Genomic DNA, 27,538 nt, shown 5'->3' with positions numbered 1-27,538 from the left:
TGGATAGGTACAAATTCATGAGAAGGAAGAATTTCTCATAAAGCTAAATGAATTCAATTAAAGAGCTATCTGTTTTTCTGAGATCATATATTTTTAACATCTTGTTAAAATCACCCATTACTTTCTGATATCAAAGTGGGAGGAGATGGTAACTGTTTTGTATTTTTGTTTTTTTAAAATTTATTTATTTTATTTATTTATTTTTGGCTGTGTTGGGTCTTCATTGCTGTGTGTGGGCTTTTCTCTAGTTGCAGTGAGCAGGGGCTGCTCTTTGTTGTGGTGTGCAGGCTTCTCATTGCGGTGGCTTCTCTTGTGGAGCACAGGCTCCAGGCGCACGGGCTTCAGTAGTTGTGGCACGCGGGCTCTAGAGCGCAGGCTCAGTAGTTGTGGCGCACGGGCTTAGTTGCTCCACGGCATGTGGGATCTTCCCGGACCAGGGCTCGAACCCGTGTTCCCCTGCATTGGCAGGTGGATTCTTAACCACTGCACCACCAGGGAAGCTGTGTATTTGTTTCCAAAGGTCATGACCAAACAAAAGAAAAAGCTGGCAACTCTATGTTGGTTTCCAAAAGTTTTCTGAATATGTACTGGTCATGAAATTTAAGATATATATATATATATATATATATATATATAAAATAAATAAAATATAAAAATATATTTAAAAACTATATGATCCCATGATATAAAAGACACTGGGAAAGCAACTTTTGTCTAAAAAATGCGACCCTGGTTAGGGAAGTCATAGTAACAGGAGGCTCAGTATCAAGTGGATTAAGCATTTGGGGAGGCCCAGGATGAGATTACTGAAGGAGAGTAACTACTCACCACGCCCCGGTTGTTCTTCAGTTCGCCATGACAACACAGCACCCTTGAGCTGTCAATCAGGGAGTCTTTCTGGCCTTCTTCCAAGTAAAGAAGTCGCTCTTTATAATAACGGCATTCAGATTCTCCAGTCTTGGTGTTGATTTCTGCCACGATTCCCTGAATGATGTTTATCTGTGAAAACAAAAAAAAGGATGGGGAAAGTCAGCAAACCATCCACACCAACAAGGCCCAGGTACTCAGCCTAGAAAGTCACTAAGATACACTTGGATCTAATTCTGAGATCATGTTATCTAAGTTGCTGCTTTGGGAAAAGGGAAAAATAAATAAATGCTTTTAATATACTGTATCTATCCATCTGTACACCATCTATACATGTACACATATAAATACATACAACATATTCATTTGTACACACACACATATTTGTATTATATATAAAACTAATGTTGATGCATAATTTTATATGAGTGAAAGAGATATGAGGTATTGATTTCAATGTGCAGGACTTATAATCACTAAGCTCCATATTGCACATTTCTTAAAACATGCTCACAATGTTGAAAATGTAGGCATTCAAAAAATGTGGCCAAGGAGAGGAAAAGTAGAATGTAATAGTCTAGAAAAGGGATTGGATTGTCCTTGGGGATTTGAAACCCAGTTTCAAGGTCTCTCTACATGCACTTAATCTAACCTACAAACAATATTTGCAAATTGGGTGTGAATAGATGGTTTGGATATCTTTTTAGTGACAAAACATAAATGATTTATGAAAGACAGGGAACTAGGAATGGAAACAAAGGACACTAGGAGTAAGAACGGGGACAATTTGTCTATATACACTCTGGCCCATACCTACAGCACACGTGAGTAAATCAGGGGTAGAGGGATTTCAAAGTAATGGTGGATGCATTATTGTTTTTGTTTTTTTTGCTTCTTTTGGCCAGGCCGCTCGGCTTGTGGGATCTTAGTTCCCTGACCAGGGACTGAACCCAGGTCCTCTGAAAGTGCGGAGTCCTAACCACTGGACCACTAGGGAATTCCCTGCATTATTGTTAAATTCAAAATGAAGCAAAACACAACAAGAGCACAACCCTGAGACATGTTCAGTAAGCATTTATTCCAATGTAGTGTTGTTCTATAACATGAACAATACATCTAAAAGTTAGAAAATTCCAGAAAACAAAGGAGCAAGAAATTAGTTGAGTAAAAACTCAGTGACACCAATCCAAGGCAAAGTAATGACTTCTTCACCAGAGTCCTCTGTCCCCTAATAGTGAAAAGACCAACAGTCCCATCTTTCTTGTGCTGGTATTAACGGAAAAGAACGTAACAGATGAGAAGTGTCAGTAAGGCCTCTTCTTGGTCACATTTACTTAATGGAAAAACAAACCAGTCTCTGAAAAGCAAGGTTTTAAAAGAGGCTTTTACTCAGTGAAAAGCTACCAGACCTTGTGTTCAAGTGGTAGTGAGTTCTAAGATTGTTAAATGATTATTTTTCACTTGCCTTCTGCCCAAAGCAACTGGATAAAAACTTCTACCCAGTTATAACCTTGGCATTTCCATGCAAGTTTGATAGAAGATCTTACAGCTTTGAGCTGAAGCCTGGTGACTGCACGCTATGGACAGAGGCATAATCTCTGCACTAAGAGTTTCAAAGATCATTTATTTACTCTTTTCTCTATTTCCTGAATTTGGATGGTAGCACTACTTTGATAATTTTAAAAAAACATTATTTTTAAAAATACAGGCTCTTTATGTCATAAAAGAATTTTTTTGGTCTTTGATGTCAACCTAATGTTTAATGTAAGTCCTGTGAAATTAATCTGAGTTTCCCTAACACAAAACAAGTAATAAATGGAACACTTTGGTGTACAAACTTTCTCCCTGTTTCTTTTTTCCCCCTTTTGGTTTTCAAAGATGACTAATTATTTATTGTTCCTTTCAAAAACAAACAAACAAGAAATTTCACAAAATATTCTAAAGCTATGACTCATCCTTCAAATTAATTCAATTAATGCTTGTTGAGCATCTGTTCAGTGTCAGACTAGGTGGTGTCATTCAAAGAAATGAGACAGGGTCGCGGCCCTCAAGAAGCTTAAAATATATGGGAGGTATCTGAGCAATTGTTTTATATCTACCTTATCTTTCTACTTTATTACATTTTTAATATGTAGTGAAATCCATACTTTTTCCTTGTTTTTAATAATTAAAAAATTTTTTTTCATTTTTTTTTTTTTTTGGCTGCGTTGGGTTTCGTTGCTGCGTGTGGACTTTCTCTAGTTGCCGCGAGCAGGGGCTACTCTTTGTTGCGGTGCACGGGCTTCTCATTGCACTGGCTTCTCTTGTTGCAGAGCACAGGCTCTAGAGCATGCGGGCTTCAGTAGGTGTGGTGCGTGGGCTCAGTAGTTGCGTCACACAGGCTCTAGAGCGCAGGCTCAGCAGTTGTGGTGCACAGGCTTACTTGTTCCAAGGCATGTAGGGTCTTCCTGGACCAGGGATCAAATGCGTGTCCCCTGCATTGGCAGGTAGATTCTTAACCACTGAGCCACCAGGGAAGTCTCTCCTTGCTTTTAAAGACCTTTGTGGGGCTTCCCATGTACCTAGAGCCCGTGCTCCGCAACAAGACAAGCCACCACAAGAAGCCCGCACACCGCAACGAACAGTAGCCCCTGCTCGTCGCAACTAGAGAAAGCACAGGTACAGCAACGAAGACCCAACGCAGCCAAAAAAACCCAAAAAACCCCAAAAAACACCTTTGCATTAATTGCTGTGGTTCATCTTATCTGCTATTACTAGGTGTACCTGGGCAGCTGGAATTAATCAGTACTTGAGTGAATTTTCTGAATTTCCTGCAAGTATCCAGGAAACCAGAAGGAAGATGTACTATAGGCATAAAGATATGTTCATTTCCTAATTTAACTCAGGAACTGAACAGCGGGCATTTCACGTGAAGATTAATAAACTCAAAAGCCACAGTGGTTCCTTAGGCAGCTATGACTACTCTCAAATGCTGCTTTTCTCTCAGGTGTTTGAAAAAATAAAAAGAGACAAAAGAATGGAAACAATTGGTGTTATTCCATATTCTATGTCTATATTTATCATAGAAACTCTGGGTTTGCTTTCATTTATTGAAAATATTATTTTGTATTTATATTGACCTGTATACCATGAACTAATCCACCTGCATACCATGTCTAATCTCTCTGCACTGGTTCTTGAGAGGAATTTATTTTGCAGAATTGCAGCGAGGAATAAAGTTACATATAGCAGACTGCCAATAGCAAACAGTCATGATAGTTGTGCATTTAAATTAAATTTATTGTTGCATCTCTAATTTGGGTTCAAACTGAAGGGCAGGGGCTGGTAAAGGAAGATGATAAAAGATACCTATAACAGAACAGGGATTAAACCCACACATGCTGGAATCGTCATCCTCAAAGTAGAATCTGAAGGTCCTGTCTGTCTAGTCCCTTGTGCGGTAATATCATCTACTCGTCGGCTCCCGACATGGACCAAGAATAGCAGCCTTCACTGCTGTTGCATCAAAAGCAGGACTGTTCTTCCCATTGATTCCAGTGATACTTTTTAAGGAATTGGAACAGTGGCAAGCAGAGGGAAGAGATGGTCTGCAGGATCATTTTCTGGCTGAAACAATCCTTAGAATTTAAAACATTAAACAACCAGATCTAGAATATATGAATATCCAAAGTTCTATTTTAAGATGTTCTCTTTGGGGGGAAATTTCTATCAACCCTCCAAAATACTACTAAGAAATTTAATACAGATGTAGTTTACCCACTGCATTAAAAGCAAGACCTTTCTTTAGATCTAATCATAAGACTGAATGCTTGGTGTAGAAGCAATTTACTTAGAGTTCCCTGATTTTTCCCTTTTCATAGGTGGAAAATTTATTCAGGGCACATATAAGTCAAGCTACATTGGTACTGTGGACTTTATGGTTATCAAACATTCACAATGCACTCAGGAGTACAGGGCTAAATATTTCTGTTCATCTACGGTAATGCCACAGGGATTTTGAAAAGAAGGGGGAAAAACTGCTGTGCCTATATAGTGTAAATGGGCATTTAGAAGACTTGCTTTGCAGACACTTTCAAATGCAGGTATACCATGCTTCACACATAAATCTGCCTGAATAACTAGGTGCAGATTCAACTTTCTAAAATGGCATCACATTTTATGCACGAGGGAAACTGGTGCATCCTTTCATATTGCAAACAATCATATTCTTATCTGTTTTTAAATTCAAACTTTAGCTCACGGGGTGTTTTTTTAAAACAAAGCATTATTCTTTCATGCTGCATATTAAAAAGAAGAAATCTTTACCGTAAAATTCAGAGCAGGCTTGTTTGCTTCAAAAAAGTAATTATTTAGACTAGTTTGAGCTCCCTGTTGTTCTCATTCCTACAGACCACACACTTGCTGGGATGAAATATGGAGAGGAGGCAACGCTATTGCTCTTTCCAGTAATGAAAACAGACACGATGAAGTGAGATGGGCTTCATCCCTGGTGTCTGCATCCCTCATCATGCTGGATTGGTAGGCTAGTCTGTATGTTGGGCCTGCCAGACACATCAAACACCTCTTGAATCAGGAGAGAGTCTTTCCTTGTTCTTCTCTATCCCCACACGGACAACTGGCCCAGCTCTGTACCAGTGAGGCCCCTCCACAAAGCCTGGTGGCCAGACAGCTCTCTGCAATTCCAAAGACAACAGGGGCTTAAAGAAGTAGCCAGGCTTTCAGCTCCATAGGATCATAAAGAAGTGGAAAAGTCATAAGATTTGCAGTCTACACTGACAAGGTTCAGATATCTACTCCATTACTTGCTGGCCCTGGACTTGGGTGAGTTATTTAACGCCCCCAAGCCTGATCTGGAAAAGGAAAACGGCCCTAACATGAACGGGTACCTCACAGGTTATTATGAGGATTAAATGAGATACATAACCCATAAGGCAATTACATAAAGTTGATTTACTAGATGTTCACTACATGTCAGCAGGTGTTACTATTATTATTGCTGTTGTTGTTACTACTTACTATTAAGTAAGTTAAGTCCTTCTCTGGGAAGAGATAGGCAGTTTGCGCCACAGGCTCAGGGCTTCTGATTTTCCAATCACCTTTGCATATCACCTTCTGTTACTGTCCCAGACCCAGTCACCCAGTCAGGGAATGAGCTCTTTGAACTGGTCTCTTAGCCTCCATACCCACTGCTGACTCCCTAAGCAGGTTTCCAAGACTAAACATCTGGACCACCGCAGCATCCTCCCAGCTTGCTTCCCTGTCCCTAGTCTCCTCTGTCCCCTGTCCTACAGATGAAGAGTGACACGTCCGAGATTACACAGCTTGTCAGTGATGGAGCTGGGATTTGAACGTTGAATCTAAGCTACTTAAAAAACAAAAGCACAACAAAGGAAAAATGTCTCAAATTGATATTTAAAACTCCCTATAACCAGTGTGAACCACCAACCTCTGCCCCTTCTCCTGCTGCTTTCTGAGTATCGCTAACCCCAGGCAGACTGATCCATGGCATTCCCTGGCATGGCCTGTCCTGTCATTTCTTCACACCTGTGCCCAGGCCATTTGCTCCTCTGCCCTGCCCCGCAGAGCCCCACAATCAGAACTGAGCTCTCTGGGCAGAACGCTCACAGTTCACCAGAGTCTTACAATATGGACCCCATTTTTCCTGGTCTTCTATTGCTGCTACGGAAGAATCCGTATTTCCCAAACCATCCAGCCCCGTCCTCAATACAGTTGCTGGGGAGTAGGTTTGACTAGGCTCCATGTTTCAATCTGGGGCCAAGGAGAGCTGGGTCTTAAATGGGTGTTGACTTCACAAATGGGCTTTGGTAAAAGGTAAAAGGCAACTCTCATTTGCTAACTAAACAAAGCTATTCAATTTAAAATCTCCACAGAGATCTTAACCCTCACAGTCAGCAACTGTAACAAACAGATTATAGAGTCACCTATACAGAATCAAGAAATTTTAGAATTAAAGGGACTTCAGAGTGCATTTCATGTAAATACTGCATTTTATAGATTATGAATAGTGCTGATTTGCAGAATCAAAACATGGTTAATGTCAGAGCCAAGCCTGGAACCCAAGATTCCTGAGTCCTGGTACCCAGGGACCCTTCACCTTCTAGCCATTGGGGGAAACAACAAGGCAAGACAGAAAGAAACAAACTCACAGCTTCTTCCAGGTGCTGCTGATCTGGATTATCATTTGGTGTGTGCCTCAAGATTTCTCGAAGAAGCAGAGGGTATTTCACCAGACGGCTCCTTGGAATATCAAGGAAATTCCAGAGATCTAGTTTGCGGCTAAAGGGGGATTCTAAACATCGCTGCAGGAAATCTTGGACTCGGTGATCTTGTTTTTTGTGGTCCAGCAGAGCTTTGGCAGCTACTTGATTGCTGCAGTAGCTGTCGTAGGAGCTGAGACAAGGCAGCTAAGAAAGGAACATTAAAGGAGGGTTGGAGCATTAAAATAATTGTGCTCTGAAGCTACATGCTAACATCACTCATTGGGACTGAAGAAAACCTAACTGGTCTCCAGGCCTGGCCAACATTCCTTTACCTAGATGGCTGGAGGAGACAGAAATGGAATCTTCAAAATGGCTCGCAACGGATAGTTCTTTAAGCTTCTGCTTGCTTGCACAAAGTTATTTTCTTAGTGGCATGTTTACTTTCTTGATTGTTAAGACCTCAATAATTTGTTTCTGCCAATCTAAGCTAGACACAAAAGAACTGGAATTACTGTATACGCACACAATTCAGAATTTTCCTAAACTGGAATATTGCATACGCATACAGAATTGTCCTAAACTTTCAAAAGTATCTGGTGAGAGGAAAGTCTCCTATATTTTTTTAAATAAAGGTTCTTTTAAAATTATTAATAAGAAACTAATCTAGAAGACATAGTGGCACAAAAAGAAAGGAGTCAGACTCCACAGCCCAGCCCTTTGCATGGCCCAGTGCAAGCACCTCTACATTAGTTTTAAGGTACCTGATTCCAAGGCGGACCAAATATAAAGCACTCCAAGAAGTTAAAGCAAAAGTATAATTACTAAAAAATTAGATGCAGAAAGCATTTAGAAACATCTTTTAAATTAGTTCTGACAGGCCAGAATGATTCTTGGCTATACCTAATGGTTAACATCACAATGCCATGCAAAGAACAATTTAAGCTTAAAGACTTTGGAACACTTCAAGTCCACTATTTTCCTTCCAGTGAAATACTAATTTCCCTGACATGTCCCATCAGTCACATGGTGCAAACAAGGAGTCAGAGACTCAGTGAAAGCGCTGCTCATCTCCCTTTTCCACTCCTCCCTATGACAGCATCCTAATGCACGGGCTGTCAGCTTCCAGAAAGTCACTGGAGGCAATAAAATGCAGCCATTGGCCCTGCTATGTTTGCTTCTCTCCCTGGACTAGGAAGCCGCTTTTACCATAACTCCTGCTCTGTGGAGGGATTCATTGCAAGACAGTGGCAAGAGGGTCTTTCATTTCTGCATCCTTAGTACTGTGCAATGGGCCTACTGTACAATAAACATTCAAAGTCTGTATTCTGAATGAACAAAAGAATGAATGTTTAATGGATTACCAGATTAGGTAATATTTGATGGTTTGTGAACACAGCTTAAAAATAAGTTGTGGCAGCATCTGAACAATGGGTCAAAGTTTAACTATTCTGCTACTTCTTTTATACCTTTCTTTGAAATTATTTTCTCAGTGACTGAAACCAAACAAGATACCATGAAAGTAATGTTTAAAAACTTCACTGCTGAGTTTAACATTCCTTGGCAATGCCTACCTTCTTTACATGTTATTAAAAACCTCTATTTGTGTTAAAAAGAATTATAGAAATTCTTTTCTCAATGTTATATTTGAAAGTAATGATAATTGGTGCTTACACACACAGACACACACACACACATGCACAAACACCCTGGATGTGTAATGTTTAAAAGTTCACTGTCGAATTTAACATTCCTTGGAAATGTCTACATTCCTTACATGTTACTTAAAAAAACCCCTCTATTTGTGTTAAAAAGAGCTACAGAAATTCTTTCCTCAATGTTGTATTTGAAAGTAATGATGATTGGTACTTACACACACACACACACACACACACACACACACACACACACACACACACAGATGTGGCGCTGTGGCTTGTAATTTAGATCTTCAGAATTAATTAAAAAGAGACTCAGGTCCTCTTATTTGCATTTCCACTTCCTGGCTTTTTAAAAAGACCTGGAAATGCCCAATGTTTTCATTATGGAGAAACAAATCAGTAGTAACCATCAGATGTAAACTAGCAAGGAACCCCAACCACACGGCCACTTGCTGTCCAATGGGCCATTACCTTCTCTGATCCTGCCGCCTCTGCTGCCATGGCAACCAAATCTGGCTCTGGTCCTATGTTCACAGCTCACAAGGTGCTCATTTCCTGAGCATAACCTGAAAAGCTATCTGGTTCAGCCCACTGGCTAGAAAAAGCCACAAGTGACCTTTAACTAGATAGGGAATGAAGAATATACACATCTTGGTTCCAAAATATGCTGTGGTAACTCAGTAGTTAAGAGGACAGACTCTGGAACCAGGGAGTATCATGTTCAAAGCCTAACTCAGACAGTTAATAGTCAGGTGACCCTTCAGAAGCCTCAGTTTCCCCACTTACAAAATGCACGTACTAATGTCCTCTTTTAGTGAGATACTGAGATATGGCAGATAAAAAGTGTAACAAGAGCTTGGCTCCTGGTTAAGAATTGGTAAGTAATAGCTATTATTAATATTATTATTATTTAACCCTAGAATATTTTCATTGAAGAAACTGTGGTTGAGAGAAGCAAAACTACTCACTCAGCTGGAGACAAAACCAGTCTGAAATGTGTTTGGCCTGCCCACCACCCTCGAAAGCTCTGAACTATTCACCATCTCTTTAAGTAGACTATCAAGAATTTCTAAGAGAAACTCTCAGCCTTTTTTTTTTTTTTTTTAAATTCTTTCTATCTTCCTAACATGAAAAGTGATAGAGCAAATGTATTTTTTTGCTTCCGTGTACCCTGCCTCTCTCTTTGGAATGCAAATTTAATGAGAACCCAAATTAACATGAGAACTTGCTGCCTTGGAGACTTGATAAATTACTTCATTACTGAAAAAACGTTAGCATGAAGATGTCACTTGGGAAGTTGTTTCTTTATGAGAAGGGGAGGCTTATGAGAACAGGCCAACCTATGGTTACTGATCTTCAGTAACGAGGGTGGTTCCCTGAAAAAAAAACCCACCACTCTGTTTAAGGTCTTCAAAGTAATTGATTCATTCTAAGGTCAAAAGGACTGGCCAGGGCTATCTCACTTGGGAAACTCACTTGTTTAAAAGGGTTTTTTATTTTTTTCACTTTTTTCCTTTTGGGGGAAAAAAATCAATTTTTCATGGGTTGAATGGGCTCTGACTTTTCTCATTCAAAGTCCACTAAGATGTTTATTTTGTTCTGTTAAAAAGACCAGAACTCAAACAGATGTACCCCTTGGTTTACAATTCCCACTCACATGGACACATCTGCAGTTAAAAGAGGGAAAACATTTAACTGCTCATCGGTCCTGATGAATAAGGACCGTTTCTCATGAGGTCTGGTAACAGTGGGCCAGTTGTTTAATTTTAGGCTGCTCTTCAAGCTGCAAGTTCCCATTTGATGTGGGAAGTGTCCAGATAGCAATGGACCGGCATGGTCAAACTTCTTTGGGGTATGTACAGAAAATGACTGCAAAATCTACCCCCATATCAAACCAATTTCCTAATGAAGTGCATTTATTTCAGAAAAAAAATTAGTAACAAGGCAAATGTGTTCATTTTTGCTTCTGGCATGAACTGACAATTTGTATATGACGTCTGAGGAAACCTTGTAGTTCTACATTGCCATCTTGTCAAAAACAGAGGGGTCATCATGCTATTCTGGAGTTGTGCCCTCACTCCCACCGAAGCAATCCACAGACTGAGGAAGTTTAAGAAAGATTGAGGCAGACTCTCTCTTCTCATTACACCTCCTCTGTCTCCAGCTGGCTAACTCTCTTTAGAGAAATTTCTCTGTGGGCTAATGAAGTTACGCCATCTAACATGGCTCATAATAAAATCAAAGTCAAAAATGTAAGATGAATGATCTCTCCTGAAATATTAAGGCAGGTTTTCTAAATTATTCATCTTAGAACATTACTTGCCTTTCAGATACCCTTGGGATATTTCAGCCTCAGTGCTAAAATTGACTCCTGAACTAACCTGGGGCAGGGGTGGAACACTCGAGGACTCACAGAAGGAAACAGAAATGCATACTAGGGAGTGGTGGGGACTGTGGCAAAATAGAGAGTGCGTGCCTTGTCTAAAATAAATTACAACTGAACAACCACGTTATGCACTCAATACAACACCAGTTCAGCCCCAGAACCATAAATTAGAACCCGTAACCTAAAGTCACAGGTGATTTCTTCAATTAGGAAAGGGTATGGGTTATATTGGGATAAAGATCAGCATAATAACCAGCTCTCTTAAGAAGTTACTTAGGATCAGATATATGCTAAACACTAACAACATTTATGAAGTGACATTTGATCGTAAGAGTTTTTTTTTGTAGCATGAATAAAAGCTTTCTTAGTGATGGACAGGAAGCTGTACATAAATTTTTACTAGAATAAAAAATGTAATAATTATATTCGTAATTGGCCTGATGTGAATATTAACTAGTTTTACTTTCTTTAATGTGAAACTAGTAACAATTTCACATGTGCCTTTACTTCTTTTATTGCACAAAGGCCATGTTATCTTTAAATGCAGTACATTTATAATAATAAAAAAATTGTTTCCATGCTTTGAGGAGATAAAGGCTAAATGTAATGATAAATTTTACTAGAAATTTGCTATTTTAATTTTTTCTGATGTGAAACCAGTGTTTGCCAATAAAACGAGTCTCGCTAAAATGAAACTCCATCTACATTATTGAAATTTATCTTCAATCAAGACCAGAGAACTTTTCTTACCCAGCCCACGAGGATGGGGCCGACGTGCTCAGTTGAGCCATCGGGCTTCCGTACATCTCGAAGCTGACTAAGGAGGTCTGGTAAAAAACAAACAGAATGCTTATTTTGTTAGGCATTCAAATATGAACAGGGCTGGGAGATTTTGGGTTACTCACATTATTACATAACCATGACTTGTTATAAGACAACTCAATTAACGCTACAAGTCAGGACTCATTCTGGTAACAAAATTATACCTTCATGTAGAGGAATCAGGGAGTCCAGTGTTCCAAAAATTTGATTCAACTCTTGTTCTGTCATTATGGAGAGTTTCAGCATGGGGTCATGATAGGCCTGCACAAGAAGGGCAAGAGATGGAGGCAAACATTTAAAATCAGAGGAAGTAAGTTGTTAATGTAAATGCCTTCTGAGAGGCCCTACGCAATAACAAAATATTTGGCTCTCCCCACTACTTCTCCCATAATGCTGCACAAACAGCAGATGGGTGTGGTTGGAGCAGATGAGAATCCAGCATTGCTTTGAGCCTTTTGTGGTTGTTGATAAAGCAAAGCAGATTTTTTTAAAGCTTTTTTTTTTTTTTAATTCTAGTATATCTTACATCTCGGAAAGGGCACAAATCCTAAGTATAGCGCAGATTTGATTTGTATAATGTTTTAAAAATTAACTTTATTGAAGGTCCAGCAGCTTGAAAAGCTCCCACTTTATACAAAATTAGTTACTGGCAGGTTATTTTTCAATTAGTCCATATTTAAACTAAGTAAAGGAAGGGGGAAAAAAAGGTGCTTGGTATCCTTTACTATGGATTTGAAGCAAAGAGGGCAAAATCTCTGCCAATCTTATTACCTCTTATTAATGACAATTAAACCACATGAACACATAAATATACCCAGGGCACTGCAACAGAATACAAACACTCAGACCGCATAGTCCCTGCCTTGAAGGAGTTTTATAAAGCTAATTGGGAAGATTAAAAAAAAAAAAAAGGCATGGAAAATTAAATATATGTTTAAAAAATAGTTCAAGATTAAAAATAGGACAGTTGTCACACTGCAGCAAAAATTCATCAAATCATAACTGCTCTAGAGGATCAGAGAATTAGAGGTAGAATGGCTAAGGGAGAATTTAAAGATGAGCTGCTTGGCATAGAGAAGGAGGCAGTAAATACTGTTGAAGAATGAACTGAGACTTGAGTTTGATTCTGGAGGATAGGTGGATATGGATGGTTGAAAGGAAAGGGAAGGGTTTCCAGGAAGGTAGGACCAGCAAAGCAAAGGATAGAAGTGAAAAAGGGAAATCTTGATGCAGGAAGGAGGAGTTGGACTTATGACCATCAAGATGTCTCCCAGAGTTAAATGCCTTCTTTTTTTTTTTTTAAATTAATTTTATTTATTTATTTTTGGCTTCGTTGGGTCTTCATTGCTGCGCACGGGCTTTCTTTAGTTGCGGTGAGCAGAGGCTATTCTTCGTTGAGGTGCACAGGCTTCTCATTGCGGTGGCTTCTCTTGTTGCAGAGCACGGGCTCTAGGCACGCAGGCTCAGTAGTTGTGGCGCACGGGCTTAGTTGCTCCGTGGCACGTGGGATCTTCCCCGACCAGGGCTCAAACCCGTGTCCCCCTGCATTGGCAGGCGGATTCTTAACCACTGCGCCACCAGGGAAGTCCCTAAATGCCTTCTTTGTCCTCCCCATCTTCCTCCTCCTCAGCCCTGCCCAAAACTCAGTTTCTTGGCTGCCTCCAAGAAAAGCTTGGATAGCCATTTCTCAGGAATGCTACAGATGGGATAAAGTTGGACTAAGGACATTAGCATAAAGTTGGACTAAGGACACTTAAAAGAAGGGAAGTATCTTTCCAACCCTCTGATTTTTCAAGGAGGCTGTGAGTGTCAGATGAAGGATTCTGGATTTTAGCCTCCATGGGGGTCAGTGGAATGGAAAGGTTTTCGAGGAAGGCTGTTGTCAAGACTATACAGAGTACAAGGCATGAATTTCCTCTCCCTTCCCACACACAAAGTGATTAAAAACAAGTTTCCATATAAAAGACCCTAACTTACATGGTAGTGTGCAGTTGCCTCAGTGAACCACTTTACCCACTTATGGGCTTCAAATGACTTTCTAAGACATGGTTCCAGTTTCAGATGTCTACACACTCTCTCCCAGGGATGAAGGGGACCTGCGTGTGAGACTTCTAGGACAATGAAATGCATGTGAAGCCAGGCCTGATGAATACCTTCGATTAAACTGAAGTATTCTTTGCGGTGCATTAGAGACTTGCAGAGGAGAACCCCTAATGGTGCCAGGTCTAGAGCCTTCCTGCTTTGAGACATTTTCCCCACTACTTGGTTTGTAGGTTCTTCTCAATTTTTGATGACCTGTCTTAGTCATAGAATGAGTACTCATAAAACACAATCTTACAACTGTGAAATTACTCAGAGGAAAAAAGCAGGAGGTGACTCAAAGGACCACTGGATTCGAATGTACCTTTTTTGCCAATTTCAAGTCCTCTATTAAATCTTCTTCTCCTTGAGAAAGCTCAAAGATCGCCTGCAAGGAAAGATAAAACACATTTACTGAACTTTCCTGTCATTTTCGAGACCAAATTCAACTGATGCTCAAAGCCCCAAATCTACTTATTTCTTAAGGATTTTTAAAGGATTCTTAAGAAGTTAAATTGACCCGAACCAATTGCATCTAGTAGCTAAAACCTACAAAGAAAAGATTTTGCAAAACTTCTGTGTAATGTGCCTATTTGTTCGTGGGAGAAAGAGTTTCCACATATGTTTCTAATCCAACAAGTCATATTTCATTTACAGAATTGTGATGCAGCTGAACAAGATGGAACTATTTTAGGTAAAATAATTAGAGTTTGAGCCATGGATTCCATGTCTCTTTTGTCAGTGGCAATCATAATAAATGATTCGGGGTCTGTTCTCAGTGATGGACATGGAATTATTATTAATTGGGCCATCACAATTTGTCTTCCCGCTATTCAACAGAAGGTAAATCTCAACAGAAGGCTTTATTCCCATCAGCCACTTGTCTTTAGGCTGCATTGCAAGAAGAATCCAATATTTTATCACTCTAGGTGTCTGGTGAAGTTAATTCATTCTAACTTACTTCTTGGCCCCGCACTGCACAATAAATAAAGTTACAGGAGCTGGCTGTGTGCAAGAGTGTGTAAGTGGACACACTGATTTCTTCTATTAAGCCATCATAATTTAAGAGCTATGATGTGCAGAAGAGTCTTTCACTCTCATCTGAGAGTCTCAACTGTTGGCAAACTTTACATTATTAAAGAACTACATGCCTGTGGTGACTGCTACGTTTCTTTCAGACCAGAGGGAAGAGGTGAGCAGGCTTGGAGAACACCTCCATCCCTGGGGTTGGTGGAGAGCAGGACAATGAATGTGCTCCCTGGCCCAGCGGGCAGAGGCAGAACACTGCGCTGGAGGCCAGTGCATGGTGACCCCTCTCAAGGCCCAGTAAAGCTTCCATGTCATGCCCTCCGGGCACTCTACTTTGTTTAACCTTTTATTTTGAAATAATTAGACTCACATGAGAAGTTACAAAAATAATACAGAGAGGTCCTGTATAGCCATTACTCAGCTTCCTCCAATGGTGGCATCTTACATAACTAGAGAGCATTATCAAAACCAGGACATGGGGGGTTGCAATACAATTAAATATTTTTACTTGGACCTTCCTCAGATTTCCTTGTATGTCTGTTTTACCAGAGCTCAATGTGGCCCCCAAGAGAGGAAAACCATAGAACCCCATACTGGGATACACCCCAGTCAGGTGTCTGTGGAGGGCGGTGGGCAGCACAGTGTCACTGTGAAGACCATGGGATTTGGTTCCCAGCTCAAGCTCTGTAACTTTCTAGGTGGGTGACTTCGTGTTCACTGTACCTTAGTAATCTCCTCATCTGCAGAATCAATCCTCCCCTCCTTCCTTCCTTCCCACCGTACAAGTTATATATGCACACTATTACACAGAAAAGTATAAAGAGGAAAATTTTAAATTATTCACAATACAATTTGTTAACCACTGTTAAGACTCTGCCATATTTCTGCAAATGATTTTTTCAGTGTACATATTATTTTTGAATTATTTATTCATTTTTTAATAGACAAACATCGACATGGTTCAAAATTTATAGTGTAGGAATGGGCACACGGTGAAAACTTCCCTCTCACCTCCTCCTTCCCACCACCCAGTTACCCTCTCAGGAAGCAACAATGTTACCAGCTCCTTATATGTCCTTTCAGAAATATTTTATGCGTCTATAAGCAAATATGTGAGCACGCATACACACACACTCATTTTTACTTTTTTTACATAAATGGTAGCATACTATACCACCCTACTTTGTGCCTTGCTTTATTCACTTAGCCATACGTACATATCATCACTTCTCGTGTTTCTATATTTACAGAATATATGGACATTCACTATGGAACCAGGACCTGGTAATAGATGTTCAGGTTCTTTCTGGCACTATTGTAAACGTTACTGTGATGAATAACCTTACACGTGCATCTTTTCATCTGTGTACAAGTGTGCCTGGCAGATAAAGTCCTAGAAGAGAATTGCGGAGTCAAAAACCTAGAAAGTTTTCAAGTACTCCTTTTGCCAGTGTCAGGTTCTCCACTAAAATAGATATTCCAAGGATTTCATTAGATGATGCACCTTTGAAGTGTTTAGCACAGCCTGGCACATGACAAGTTCTCTATAAAGTAGTATTATCATAGCCATCTAGGCTACTGATACAGAAAATTTACAGGGAATGAAATTAACTGCATTCCATGTTAAAGTTTTCCACAAAACTGGATCAAAGTTTCATAAACTGAATATTTTAAAATATTCTAGAAGCTGCTATTAAAATATAACTAAAATGATTATTTCTGTGAACTCTATGGTCCTAAACAGACACTTCCTGATTCATCTTCTTTGTAAATTCAGATTTTCACATCAGTTTCTTTTTTTTTTTCTTCCCCACATCAGTTTCTTTTAAAAGTCAGGGCCACACCCACCCAGCTGGATGCTGGTTTCTCAGCTCCTTACAAGGTCTGACATCCCCATTTGTCGTCCTTCTATCAATGCAGTGAAGAACTGACTTGGAGACCGCGGTGTAGTCCCCAGCTTGGCTCTCGCCTGCAGTGTGCCTTGTTCTAGACACACGGGCAACTCCGGGGGTCCCAGCCTACCTCTTGACGTTTGATTTCCTTGGACGTGAGCATCTGATTGACGCACACGTCGAAGGTCTCACTCCACAGCTTGCTGTCTCTCCGCTTCGTGCTCGAGGGGGCGGCATTTCTGGACCAGGGTCTGGGGGCGAGGAGGTCAGGGCGGCTCTCGCTGCGGAAGCTGATGGAGCGCTGAACAATGAGAAAAACAAACCATCACGGGGGCAGCAGCAGGGCTGGGTGGATCGTTTGAGTGGCTTCCTGTTACTGACAGAACATAAATCAGACATTTGCAAGAAAGAGAGGACAATGCCACAAGGCCTGTGGGAAGTAGGGCATTGTCTTGCGCCTACGTGCTAAGGAAAATCGGGCAAGGAGCCGCTTTCAGAGACATGAAGGGAGTATCCGTTCTGCGAGACCGGGATAACCAAGTGTACCACAGCACAAGAACATTTCAGGTCAAATGCATGCGCAAAGGCGGCTCTCAGACAAGCGATGAGCTCTACTTTTTTCCCGTGGACACCTCTGCTCTTGAGAACAACAAAGGTTAACAGTAGTGGATGTCCTTAAAAAAAAAAAAAAAAAAGCAAAAAGAACATCTGGCCAGTACTCCTACTCTCCTCCTCCTTCTGGGAACACTGCCCACTCTCCTTGGGTATCCCCTCTCACGTAGTTTGGGCGGGCTCCCCCAGACCTGACCAATCAGAGTACTCCACCACCCTGGTTCAGAGAGGGACACGCGATTCCCTGAAATTTGCTGTGTGCTTCATGGGAGAAAGAGCAGAAGCTTTTTCCTTTGGGATTGTAAGCTCACGAAGTAACATAAGCAGGAATTTCTTGAAGCAACTCTCTCTGTTCACACAGAAGAGTGTGTCTGCTATAGGAGAGAATAAAGGGACACACAGAATGAGGGATGGAGAAAGAGTCCGAGGGAGGGAAGGAGGGAAGCAGCAAGCTCTACCCACACTCAGCCCCTGGATCTCAGTGTGCTTGAAGCCAGGAAGAGCCACTAAGACTAAGGGCTAATATTGATACATTCCTCTTTCTGCTTACATTCGCCTCAGTTGTGGTTCTCTCTGTCAGTTACCATCTTGGCATCAAATTATGCCTGTCCCGAGTTATGTTCTTATTTTACAAAGAGGTCCTGGTAGACTTTGGGGTGGTCTAATCATCCAAAGTCTTCCCCTGTGGCTGAAACATGCTACCACAGTGCTTTCTCTTGACAAATACAAATGATCAAGAAGAAAGCTGAATGCATCATTTTCAGCCTTCATCCTAGATGATTTCAACACACTTACTGGAAACTGCCACAGCAAAGAGGTGTTGCTGTGCTGAAAAGCCACATTCTTATTTAGCAAGTGTTCCCTGCCATGGCTGTGGCCACATGTCTATGGCCTTCAATGTGAAGTTCCAACTCCTTATTTTGGCACAGAAGTCTTCTTGTAATCTGACCACAGTCTATCTATCTAGAATCACCTCCTGCCACTCACCCATGAGCCCCCTATTCTCCAGCCCTACTAGGCTATCTGCCATTCCCTAAATGTACCATGCTTTGCCATTTGCTGTGCTTCCTTCAAGCAGTCTTCTTTTCCTGGAATGCTTTTCTTTCGTTGCCTTGCTGGCTAACTCCTAACTGTCCTTGGGATATAACTCAAATACCTCCTCTAGGAAGCCTTTACCAGTGCTCTCCCATCCTTTCCCAGAACAATTTGGACATCTCTCTGATATAGTGATGATCAGATTTTATTATACTTATTGGTCACCTGCTCTGAATTACAAACTTCCTGAGGGCAGGAACTGACTTTGCATGTGACATATGAGCCATCATCTCTGAGACATTATAAGGTAGCTTCCAAATATTTTGAGATTCAACCATAAAATTTAAGAAAGTAAAGAAAATTTTAAAAGAACTATTCAACATAAGGGCGTTGTTAAACAAGTTATAATTCATCTGCTTGATAGAATGCTATCTAGCCATTAAGACAATTCTGAGATACTTTTTTTTTAAATTAATTTATTTTATTTTATTTATTTATTTTTTATTTATGGCTGTGTTGGGTCTTCGTTTCTGTGCGAGGGCTTTCTCCAGCTGCGGCAAGCGGGGGCCACTCTTCATCGCGGTGCGCGGGCCTCTCACTATCGCGGCCTCTCTTGTTGCGGAGCACAGGATCCAGACGCGCAGGCTCAGTAATTGTGGCTCACGGGCTTAGTTACTCCGCGGCATGTGGGATCTCCCAGACCAGGGCTCGAACCCGTGTCCCCTGCACTGGCAGGCAGACTCTCAACCACTGCGCCACCAGGGAAGCCCCTGAGATACTTTTAACAGGTAAAAATCCCTCCTTTGTAAGTTAAAATAAAATCAGGATTAAAATCTGTATATGAACACTTTATAATCATGAAAAAATGCACATGAGCAAAGATACCAAGGGAATGGCACAAAATCTATTGTTTTTGCCTGATGACATTATAGGTAATTTTCACCCTAGTTTACAAATTTGTATAATTCAAGAAAAATGAATAAATGAAAAACGTAAAAAGAAACTGCCTCTCGGTCTAAGGGGCTTCAGGGTATCACCACAACCTTCTGGAAGCAGGAAGCGAGCTCTGTTTGCAAGCAGTAACACAGTTCCTCAGGCTGGCCTAGGCACCTGTGAGCTCCTGGGCTCATTAATGAGCTCATGATCGCTGGACCAGCCCTGTGAGGGTCAAGAAAGTACTTGCTCCAAATGCAGTTTACTGATAGTATCTCACAAATCCCTGTGATCTCTTGAAAACAGGCCTTTATAAACAGTGACCAGACTAATGCTTGCAGATCCCCCCCCCCCCCCCCCCCCCCCCCCCCGGCACTCAAAATCAATTAGCCACAGGCACGGAAAGGTCAAAACAAGCAGTGAGTCACCAAGTAACTCACTCATCTCAGTTTGCGGTTCTGATGCCAGCTGGGGCAGGAATTAAACAGCAGAAAGAGAGGAAAACACAAAAAAGAAGATTCAAAATCAAAGACATTTTCCACTTTCACTTGAGAGAATCAACCGCCTTCTTTGTTCCAGTGTCAGCCCCTGACCAACTTCAAGTGTCCCCCCCCTTTTCCACCACCAGTTTGAAAGTAATTTAGGCTAACTTTAAATTTTCATACAAAAAAATATAAAATTAAGTACAAATCCCCTCATTTTCCCAAGTACACTTCTAGAAGTAACTGCTATAAGTTTGTTCGAGGTCTTTCCACACCTTTTCTATGCATTTGCTAACATTCACAGAAAACAGAATGTCTTCTCTTTTCACTCAACAACATGTCTCTCCATGTTAGAATATAAGACCCACTCTTAAAAAAAATAATAATTTATGGAGGTGAAATTCACACAACATGAAATTAACCACTTTGAAAGTGAACAATTCAGCGGCCTTTAGTACATTCACAGTGTTGTGCAACCACTACCTCTAGCTTGAAAACATTTCCATTGTCCTAAGTCACTCATTCTTTTTTTTTTAACTGAGGTACAGTTGGTTTACGACATTATATTAGTTTCAGGTGTACAACATAGTGATTCAAACATTTTATAGATTATACTCCATTTATAGTTATTATAAAATATTGGCTATAATCCCTGTGCTATACAATACATCCTTGTAGCTTATTTATTTTATATATAGTAGTCTATACCTCTTAAGTCACCCATTCTTTTTTTCTTTATATCTTTATTGGAGGATAATTGCTTTACAACGTTGTGTTAGTTTCTACTGTACAACAAAGTGAATCAGCTATATGTATACGTATATCCCATATCCCCTCCTTCTTGAGCCTCCACCCATTCTTTTTAATGGCTACAGAGTTAGTGTCCCACAGTCTGGATGGACCACATGGATTTACTCAACCTCCAACTGATGGACATTAAAATCGTTTCCAGTGTCTGGCTATTATAAAAAGTGCCTTAGTGAACATCCTTTATGTATTTATGCTGGTATTTCTGTAAGGCAGATTCCTTGAGTAGAATTCCTTGGTCTAAGAAGTATCAACTTCTTAACATTTGATAAGTACTGGCAAATTCACATTCAAATAGTCTGTTCAACTTCATAGTCTCCAGAAAGGTATATGACAGTACCTTTTTCTACACACTCATCAATAGGATATTATTATCAATCTGATAGGAAGAACAAATACATCTTAATTTCAGTTTCATGTTTCGAACATAAGATTGAACATATTTTTATGTTTTTATTGAAAAATTTCCCAGAGTTGGAGACTTTTTTTCTGTTGCAGTTTGGGGGAAAAAAAGAGAGAGGTGAGCTATACTAGGGGAGCTCTATCTCTAAGAATTCCTGGTTTTGTCTTTCCTTTGTGATTGCTGGGCTCGGGTACTAAGGGGGAAGGGACAGGGATGAAGTGCACCACGTATATCACAGAGGGGCCGTACATACTTGCCCATGCTTAGTACTTCTGATGAGTTCTCTCTGATCCTCACAACCACCCTGAAAGGTGAGAGTTTATTCCCATCTGGCTGATGATTAAACTGAGGCTAGGGAGGCTAAGGTATCTCCCCAGCTAGGATTCAAAACCAGATCTGTTTGACTCCAAAACCTGAGCTCTTTCTACTATGGGGACTGTACCTGCTGTTTACATGCAAATCATGCGTCGCAGGGAGGTTTCAGTCAGATGGGACTCAGCCTTCTTGGAGTTTAAGTCCAGTTAAGAAGAGGGAATGTTGGGCTTTCCTGGTGGCGCAGTGGTTGAGAATCTGCCTGCCAATGCAGGGTACACGGGTTCGAGCCCTGGTCTGGGAAGATCCCACATGCCGCGGAGCAACTAGGCCCGTGAGCCACAACTACTGAGCCTGCGCGTCTGGATCCTGTGCTCCGCAACAAGAGAGGCCGCGATGGTGAGAGGCCCGCGCACCGCGATGAAGTGTGGCCCCCACTTGCCGCAACTAGAGAAAGCCCTCGCACAGAAACGAAGACCCAACCAGCCAAAAATAAATAAATAAATGAATAAAGCCAGAAAACATCTTTAAAAAAAAAAAAAAGAAGGAATGCATTTGCTCAGTTTTAGGAATAATGACTGAGTGGCTCTTGGACCAATCAAACTTCAGATTTACACCTTTAATTTGGATGGATTAAAACAAACATATCGTCTTTTTAAAACTCCACTTAGAAAGGGGAAGGATGCTGAAAGGAAGAATCCCAAAGAAATAACGAATGCTGGACAGAGGTGTGGTTAGCAGCTGGCTGGCCCTGGAGACAGCTCACAGCCAACCAGGCCCAAGCCATGGGGGGGTGTTCATGACAGTGCTGGCCACACACCACACGTGCACCCCTCCCAGTCATCAGCACAGCTGGCCACAGGTAGATGAGGGGATGGGAGCTAGTGGAGAAAAAGCGACTACTGCTAGGAGGAAAAACCCAAAGAAGAGGAATGCCTTGAGAGAGAGGAGAACAGCCGCATCCCTTCCAGTGCCCCTGCCACTGCCCATCCCCCTGCTCTGGCTCTCTTTCACCATGTGCTGTGTGATATCATTTACCGGTTTGTTTCTGACATGTCTGTTTCCTCCCAATAGAAGGTAAGCTCCTTGAAGACAAGGATGTCTATTTGTTCTGTTCACTGATGGATTCACCAACACTGGCACATGGTAGGACCTCAACAATTTTGCTTAATGAATGAATGTCGTTGCTTGTATGTGCTGGGCTCTGTGAGTGGGGCTTTAGAGCCCTGCTATGCCCAAGAGGTGAGGATTCCTACTCTTTTTTTTATAGATGAGGAAACTTGAGGCTCAGAGAGGGTGATTCTTTGCTGAAGGTCATGCAGCTAATGAATGGTGCTCCAGAATTTAAACCCAGGTCAATGGTGAACTCAGGATGACAATCCACGTCTGGTCTATTTGAGTCCAACTCTCCCCACCCCTTGCAATTTTTTTTTATATGCTTTTTTTTAAAAATTAATTTATTTTATTTTTGGCTGCGTTGGGTCTTCGTTGCTGCGCGCGGGCTTTCTCTAGTTGCGGCGAACGGGGGCTACTCTTCATTACGGTGCGCGGGCTTCTCATTGCAGTGGCTTCTCTTGTTGCTGAGCACGGGCTCTAGGCGCACGGGCTTCAGTAGTTGTGGCACGAGGGCTCAGTAGTTGTGGCTCGTGGGCTCTAGAGCGCAGGCTCAGTAGTTGTGGCGCACGGGCTTAGTTGCTCTGTGGCACGTGGGATCTTCCTGGACCAGGGCTCGAACCCGTGTCTCCTGCATTGGCAGGCGGATTCTTAACCACTATGCCACCAGGGAAGCCTCCCCTTGCAATTTTTAACCAATATCCTACCCTGCTTCCTCTAGGGTAAAATTTAAAGGGTGTTGGAATGCATGTGCCCAAATAGATGAGTCTCAGGCTACTTCTCAGTCTATGATAGGGAATCTCAGCCTTGCCACCACTAACGTTTTGGACCAGCATATTCTTTGCTGTGAAGGGCTGTCCTGTGCATTGAAGGATGTTTAATATTATCCTCACCTCTAACCACTAGATGACAGTAGTGCCCCCCCACCCCAAGCTGTGACAACCAACACATCCGCAGATGCTGCTGAATGTCCCCTGGCGTGAGAAACACTGGTTCACGGTGACCAGGAGAGGCTCACTTCAAAGTAAGGGACCCAGCTTGGAAGGGACTGGATTCAAAACAGAATCATGTACATAGGTCCCCCTAGTTATGGGGATTCTGGGCCTGGACTGAAAAATGTTCCAGGACAAGCAAGAGTTTCCATGAGGGAATCTGGGCCAGAAAATGAGTCAAAAGCCCAAAGCTCATAATTACTGGCAGCTAAAATAACAATGGCCATAGCAGGCACAGATACTGCAGATTTAGGAAATGGGTGCTCATGTTTATGCCTGAACTGGATATATGGAAAAGATGCTGTAGGTGGGAAAAGGGGGCCCCTTTACACGTGTCAGAGGAAATGTAAACCCAGCATGTTAGGCATGATGGAAGATTTGGTTTGTTAATGCTGCCTGTTCCGTGGGGTACTCCCTTGTCCTTTTCCCAAAACAGAAGGTCTCTATGGCCAAAGATAACATGCTCCAATAAAGAGTTCAAGCCAGGGAAATTCTCTACATTTACCCTTGCTATTTTGTAGCAGATAGCTTACTATTGAACGGATTGACTTACTTCACTCTGTATGACAGACTCTAGGTCCATCCACCTCACTACGAGTAACTCAATTTCATTTCTTTTTATGGCTGAGTAATATTCCATTGTATATATGTGCCACATCTTCTTTATCCATTCATCTGTCGATGGACATTTAGGTTGCTTCCATGTCCTGGCTATTGTGCAGCAAAGCACACAATAGGTTTTTTCCCTATAAAGTGGTGATGAATTCTACCCTGCAGAGTTGTGAATGAGGCCACGAACATAAAGGACCTTGCACAGAGCTTGGCTTGCTGTAAATACTGAACTAATGAAAGATGTTAGTACTAAATTTAAAATGACAAGCTTTAAATTGCAATAGTCAACTATTACAACAGTTTAATTATTATTGCAGGACTAGTAAAGAACAGCAGAAAATCAGGAGTTCCTTTTAACACGGAATACAGGTTACTCCTCAACTACATCCTTACCTTCCAGACAGGCAATAAGTACAGTTTCTGGTTGCTTCCCCCAACACATACACACACACACACACACACACACACACACACACACACCTCTACTCCTTGAGCTCATTCTCCACATCTGCCAAATAACTTAGGACCAAAGATTTTATCAGCTGTAGAAAGTATATGACCCTGGATCAAGGGGTGATATTTGAGGTCCTTGGAGAAGAAAATCATGGTTGCCAGCCCATGGAGATTAAGCACATACGCTGGTACTCTTCCTACTTACTTCTCAGATCTAGATGGCATCAGTCTTTCCACACTCCTTCCTCAAACCTGAAATGTCCTCTCTCCCCTTCATCCTCATCATCTCTGAGCCATTCCAGGCCCAACACAAACCCTTGCACCCTTGCCCAAAGAGAGGGAGAAATGTGACTATGAGTCTAGAATTAGGATGTAAGAACACAAAGAAGCAATTCTGTCCAAGACAGATACATATCAAAAGTAGAGGCCTGATGCTCAACATCACTAATTATCAGAGAAACGCAAACCGAAACTACAGTGAAGTATCACCTCATACCAGTCAGAACGGCCATCATGAAAAAGTCTACAAACAATAAACGCTGGAAAGGGGTGGAGTAAAGGGAACCCTCCTACACTGCTGGTGGGAACTAAAAATAGAACAACTGTATGAGCCAGCAATCCCACTCCTGGGCATACACCCAGAGAAAACCATAATTTGAAAAGATACATTCACCACAACGTTCACTGCAGCACAATTTACAATAGCCAAGACATGGAAGCAACCTAAAGGTCCATCGACAGAGGAATGGATAAAGAAGTTGTGGTACATATATACAATGGAATATTACTCAGCTGTAAAAAGAACGAAATAATGCCATTTGCAGCAACATGGATGGATCTAGAGATTATCATACTAAGTGAAGTCAGACAGAAAAAGACAAATATCATATGATATCACTTATAGGTAGAATCTAAAAAAATGATACAAATGAACTTATTTACAAAACAGAAACAGACTCACAGACTTCAAAAACAAACTTATGGTTACCAAAGGGGAAACGTGTGGGGGTGCGGGATAAATTAGGAGTTTGGGATGTAAACATATATGTACACATTACTATATATAAGATAGATAATCAACAAGTACCTACTGTACAGCACAGGGAACTCTACTCAATATTTTGTAATAACCTATTTGGGAAAAGAATCTAAAAAAGAATGGATATATGTATACGTATAGCTGAATCACTTTGCTGTACACCTCAAACTAACACAACATTGTAAATCAACTATACTCCAATTAAAAAAAAAAAAAAAAGTAGAGGCCTAACACTAGTGCTATCAGATGGCTTGGTGTTTACACTCTTTGACCAGAATCCCACTTCTGGCAATATAATGTAAGGAAAGAAGAAATAAAGACATATACAAGATTTGTGATCAGGATGTTTAAAGCAGTACTATCTATAATGGTGGAAAAATGCAAACAATTTAAGTATTCAACAATAGAAGGGTGATTAAATAAACATACATCCTTTTGACAAAATACTATATGAACCCATTAAGAATTGAGATCATGAAAAATATTTAATGACATGAAAATGTCTTTATACTGTAAGGTTATTTTATACTGTTAAGACAAAAGCAAGTTAAAAAATAGTATGATTACAATTTTGTTTTTAAAAAATACTCACACAAGTATATAGTAAAAGAAAAGATTGTCTGAGTAGATACCAAAATGTTAATAGAAGTTTTTTGGTGATGGGAAGATGGGATTACAAGAACTTTTATTCCCTTTCCTGTGCTTCTCTATATTTTTCATTTTTAAAAATGATGTTATATAATCAGAAAAGAAAGCCCAATAGGAGGTACTTTAAAAAAATAGGACAGGTTGGGCGGGAGGGACAAGCGCTGAGGAGGCGAGCCGGGCAATGGCGGGGATGGCGCTCAAGAGGCTGATGGCCGAGTACAAACAATTAACACTGAATCCTCCGGAAGGAATTGTGGCAGGGGCCCAGAAGACACCTGTTTTGAGTTTGGGGTTTCTCCTGCCATCCTGAGTTTCCCACTTGATTACCCGTTAAGTCCTCCAAAGATGAGATTTACCTGCGAGATGTTTCATCCCAACAGTTAAGTGCTTTTGAAGTAGTTTCAACAGTTCCAGGAGAGGCCTAGAGATTGTGTGCACATGAGCATTCATGGTATACTGCTATTCTGCTGTGTGTTTGGAATTTTCCATAATACAAAGTTTAAAAATTCATTATGGTCAGAAGAGTTGATTGAGGAAGTCAACAAGTTCAAGGTGATTAACTGTAAAATGCAACTATGAAGAGGATTGTGGGTAATTAAAAAATAACTAATAAGGGCTTCCCTGGTGGTGCAGCGGTTAAGAATCCACCTGCCAATGCAGTGGACACAAGTTCGAGCCCTGGTCTGGAGGATCCCACATGCTGTGGAGCAACTAAGCCCGTGCGCCACAACTACTGAGCCTGCGCTCTAGAGCCTGCGTGCCACAACTACTGAGCCCTCGTGCCACAACTACTGAAGCCCTCGCGCCTAGAGCCTGTGTTCTGCAACAAGAGAAGCCACTGCAATGAGAAGCCCGTGCACCGCAACGAAGAGTAGCCCCCGCTCGCCACAACGAGAGAAAGCCCATGTGCAGCAATGAAGACCCAACGCAGCCAAAAATAAATAAATAAAATAAATTTAAAAAAAAAAAAGATTATATTGAAGATAAATACATTCTTTAGAACGATACCTGTGATGTAGTTTAAAGACAAATACAGCCAATAAACTGATTGAATTATGTGAGTGTGTACTAAGAATAGCCTGGCCTTTTGATGTTCAGATAATCAATACAAATAGTTTTAAAATCTGGCCTTACTGTAAAAAA

General features: G+C 41.1%; 1 protein-coding gene across 5 annotated transcripts in view; it reads right to left on the bottom strand.

Moving 5' to 3' along the window:
- ARHGEF3 (Rho guanine nucleotide exchange factor 3) overlaps nucleotides 1-27,538 on the bottom strand; it is a 310,194-nt gene that overhangs the window by 8,507 nt on the left and 274,149 nt on the right. For all 5 annotated transcript variants that reach the window (XM_068557963.1, XM_068557959.1, XM_068557961.1 and 2 more), the window contains 6 exons: nucleotides 17,085-17,255; nucleotides 14,359-14,421; nucleotides 12,119-12,215; nucleotides 11,883-11,959; nucleotides 7,035-7,292; nucleotides 829-999 (listed from right to left, as the gene is read on the bottom strand). In XM_068557963.1, the coding sequence (XP_068414064.1) occupies nucleotides 829-999; nucleotides 7,035-7,292; nucleotides 11,883-11,959; nucleotides 12,119-12,215; nucleotides 14,359-14,421; nucleotides 17,085-17,117 (699 nt within the window). In that variant the 5' untranslated portion in view covers nucleotides 17,118-17,255. The remainder of the gene's footprint in view (nucleotides 1-828; nucleotides 1,000-7,034; nucleotides 7,293-11,882; nucleotides 11,960-12,118; nucleotides 12,216-14,358; nucleotides 14,422-17,084; nucleotides 17,256-27,538) is intronic.

The sequence above is a fragment of the Eschrichtius robustus genome, chromosome 12, assembly GCF_028021215.1.
Source record: "Eschrichtius robustus isolate mEscRob2 chromosome 12, mEscRob2.pri, whole genome shotgun sequence".
In the NCBI taxonomy this organism is placed as follows: Eukaryota; Metazoa; Chordata; class Mammalia; order Artiodactyla; family Eschrichtiidae; genus Eschrichtius; species Eschrichtius robustus.
The sequence above is the reverse complement of the archived record's forward strand: the minus strand, read 5'-3'. Positions and strand labels throughout refer to the sequence as shown.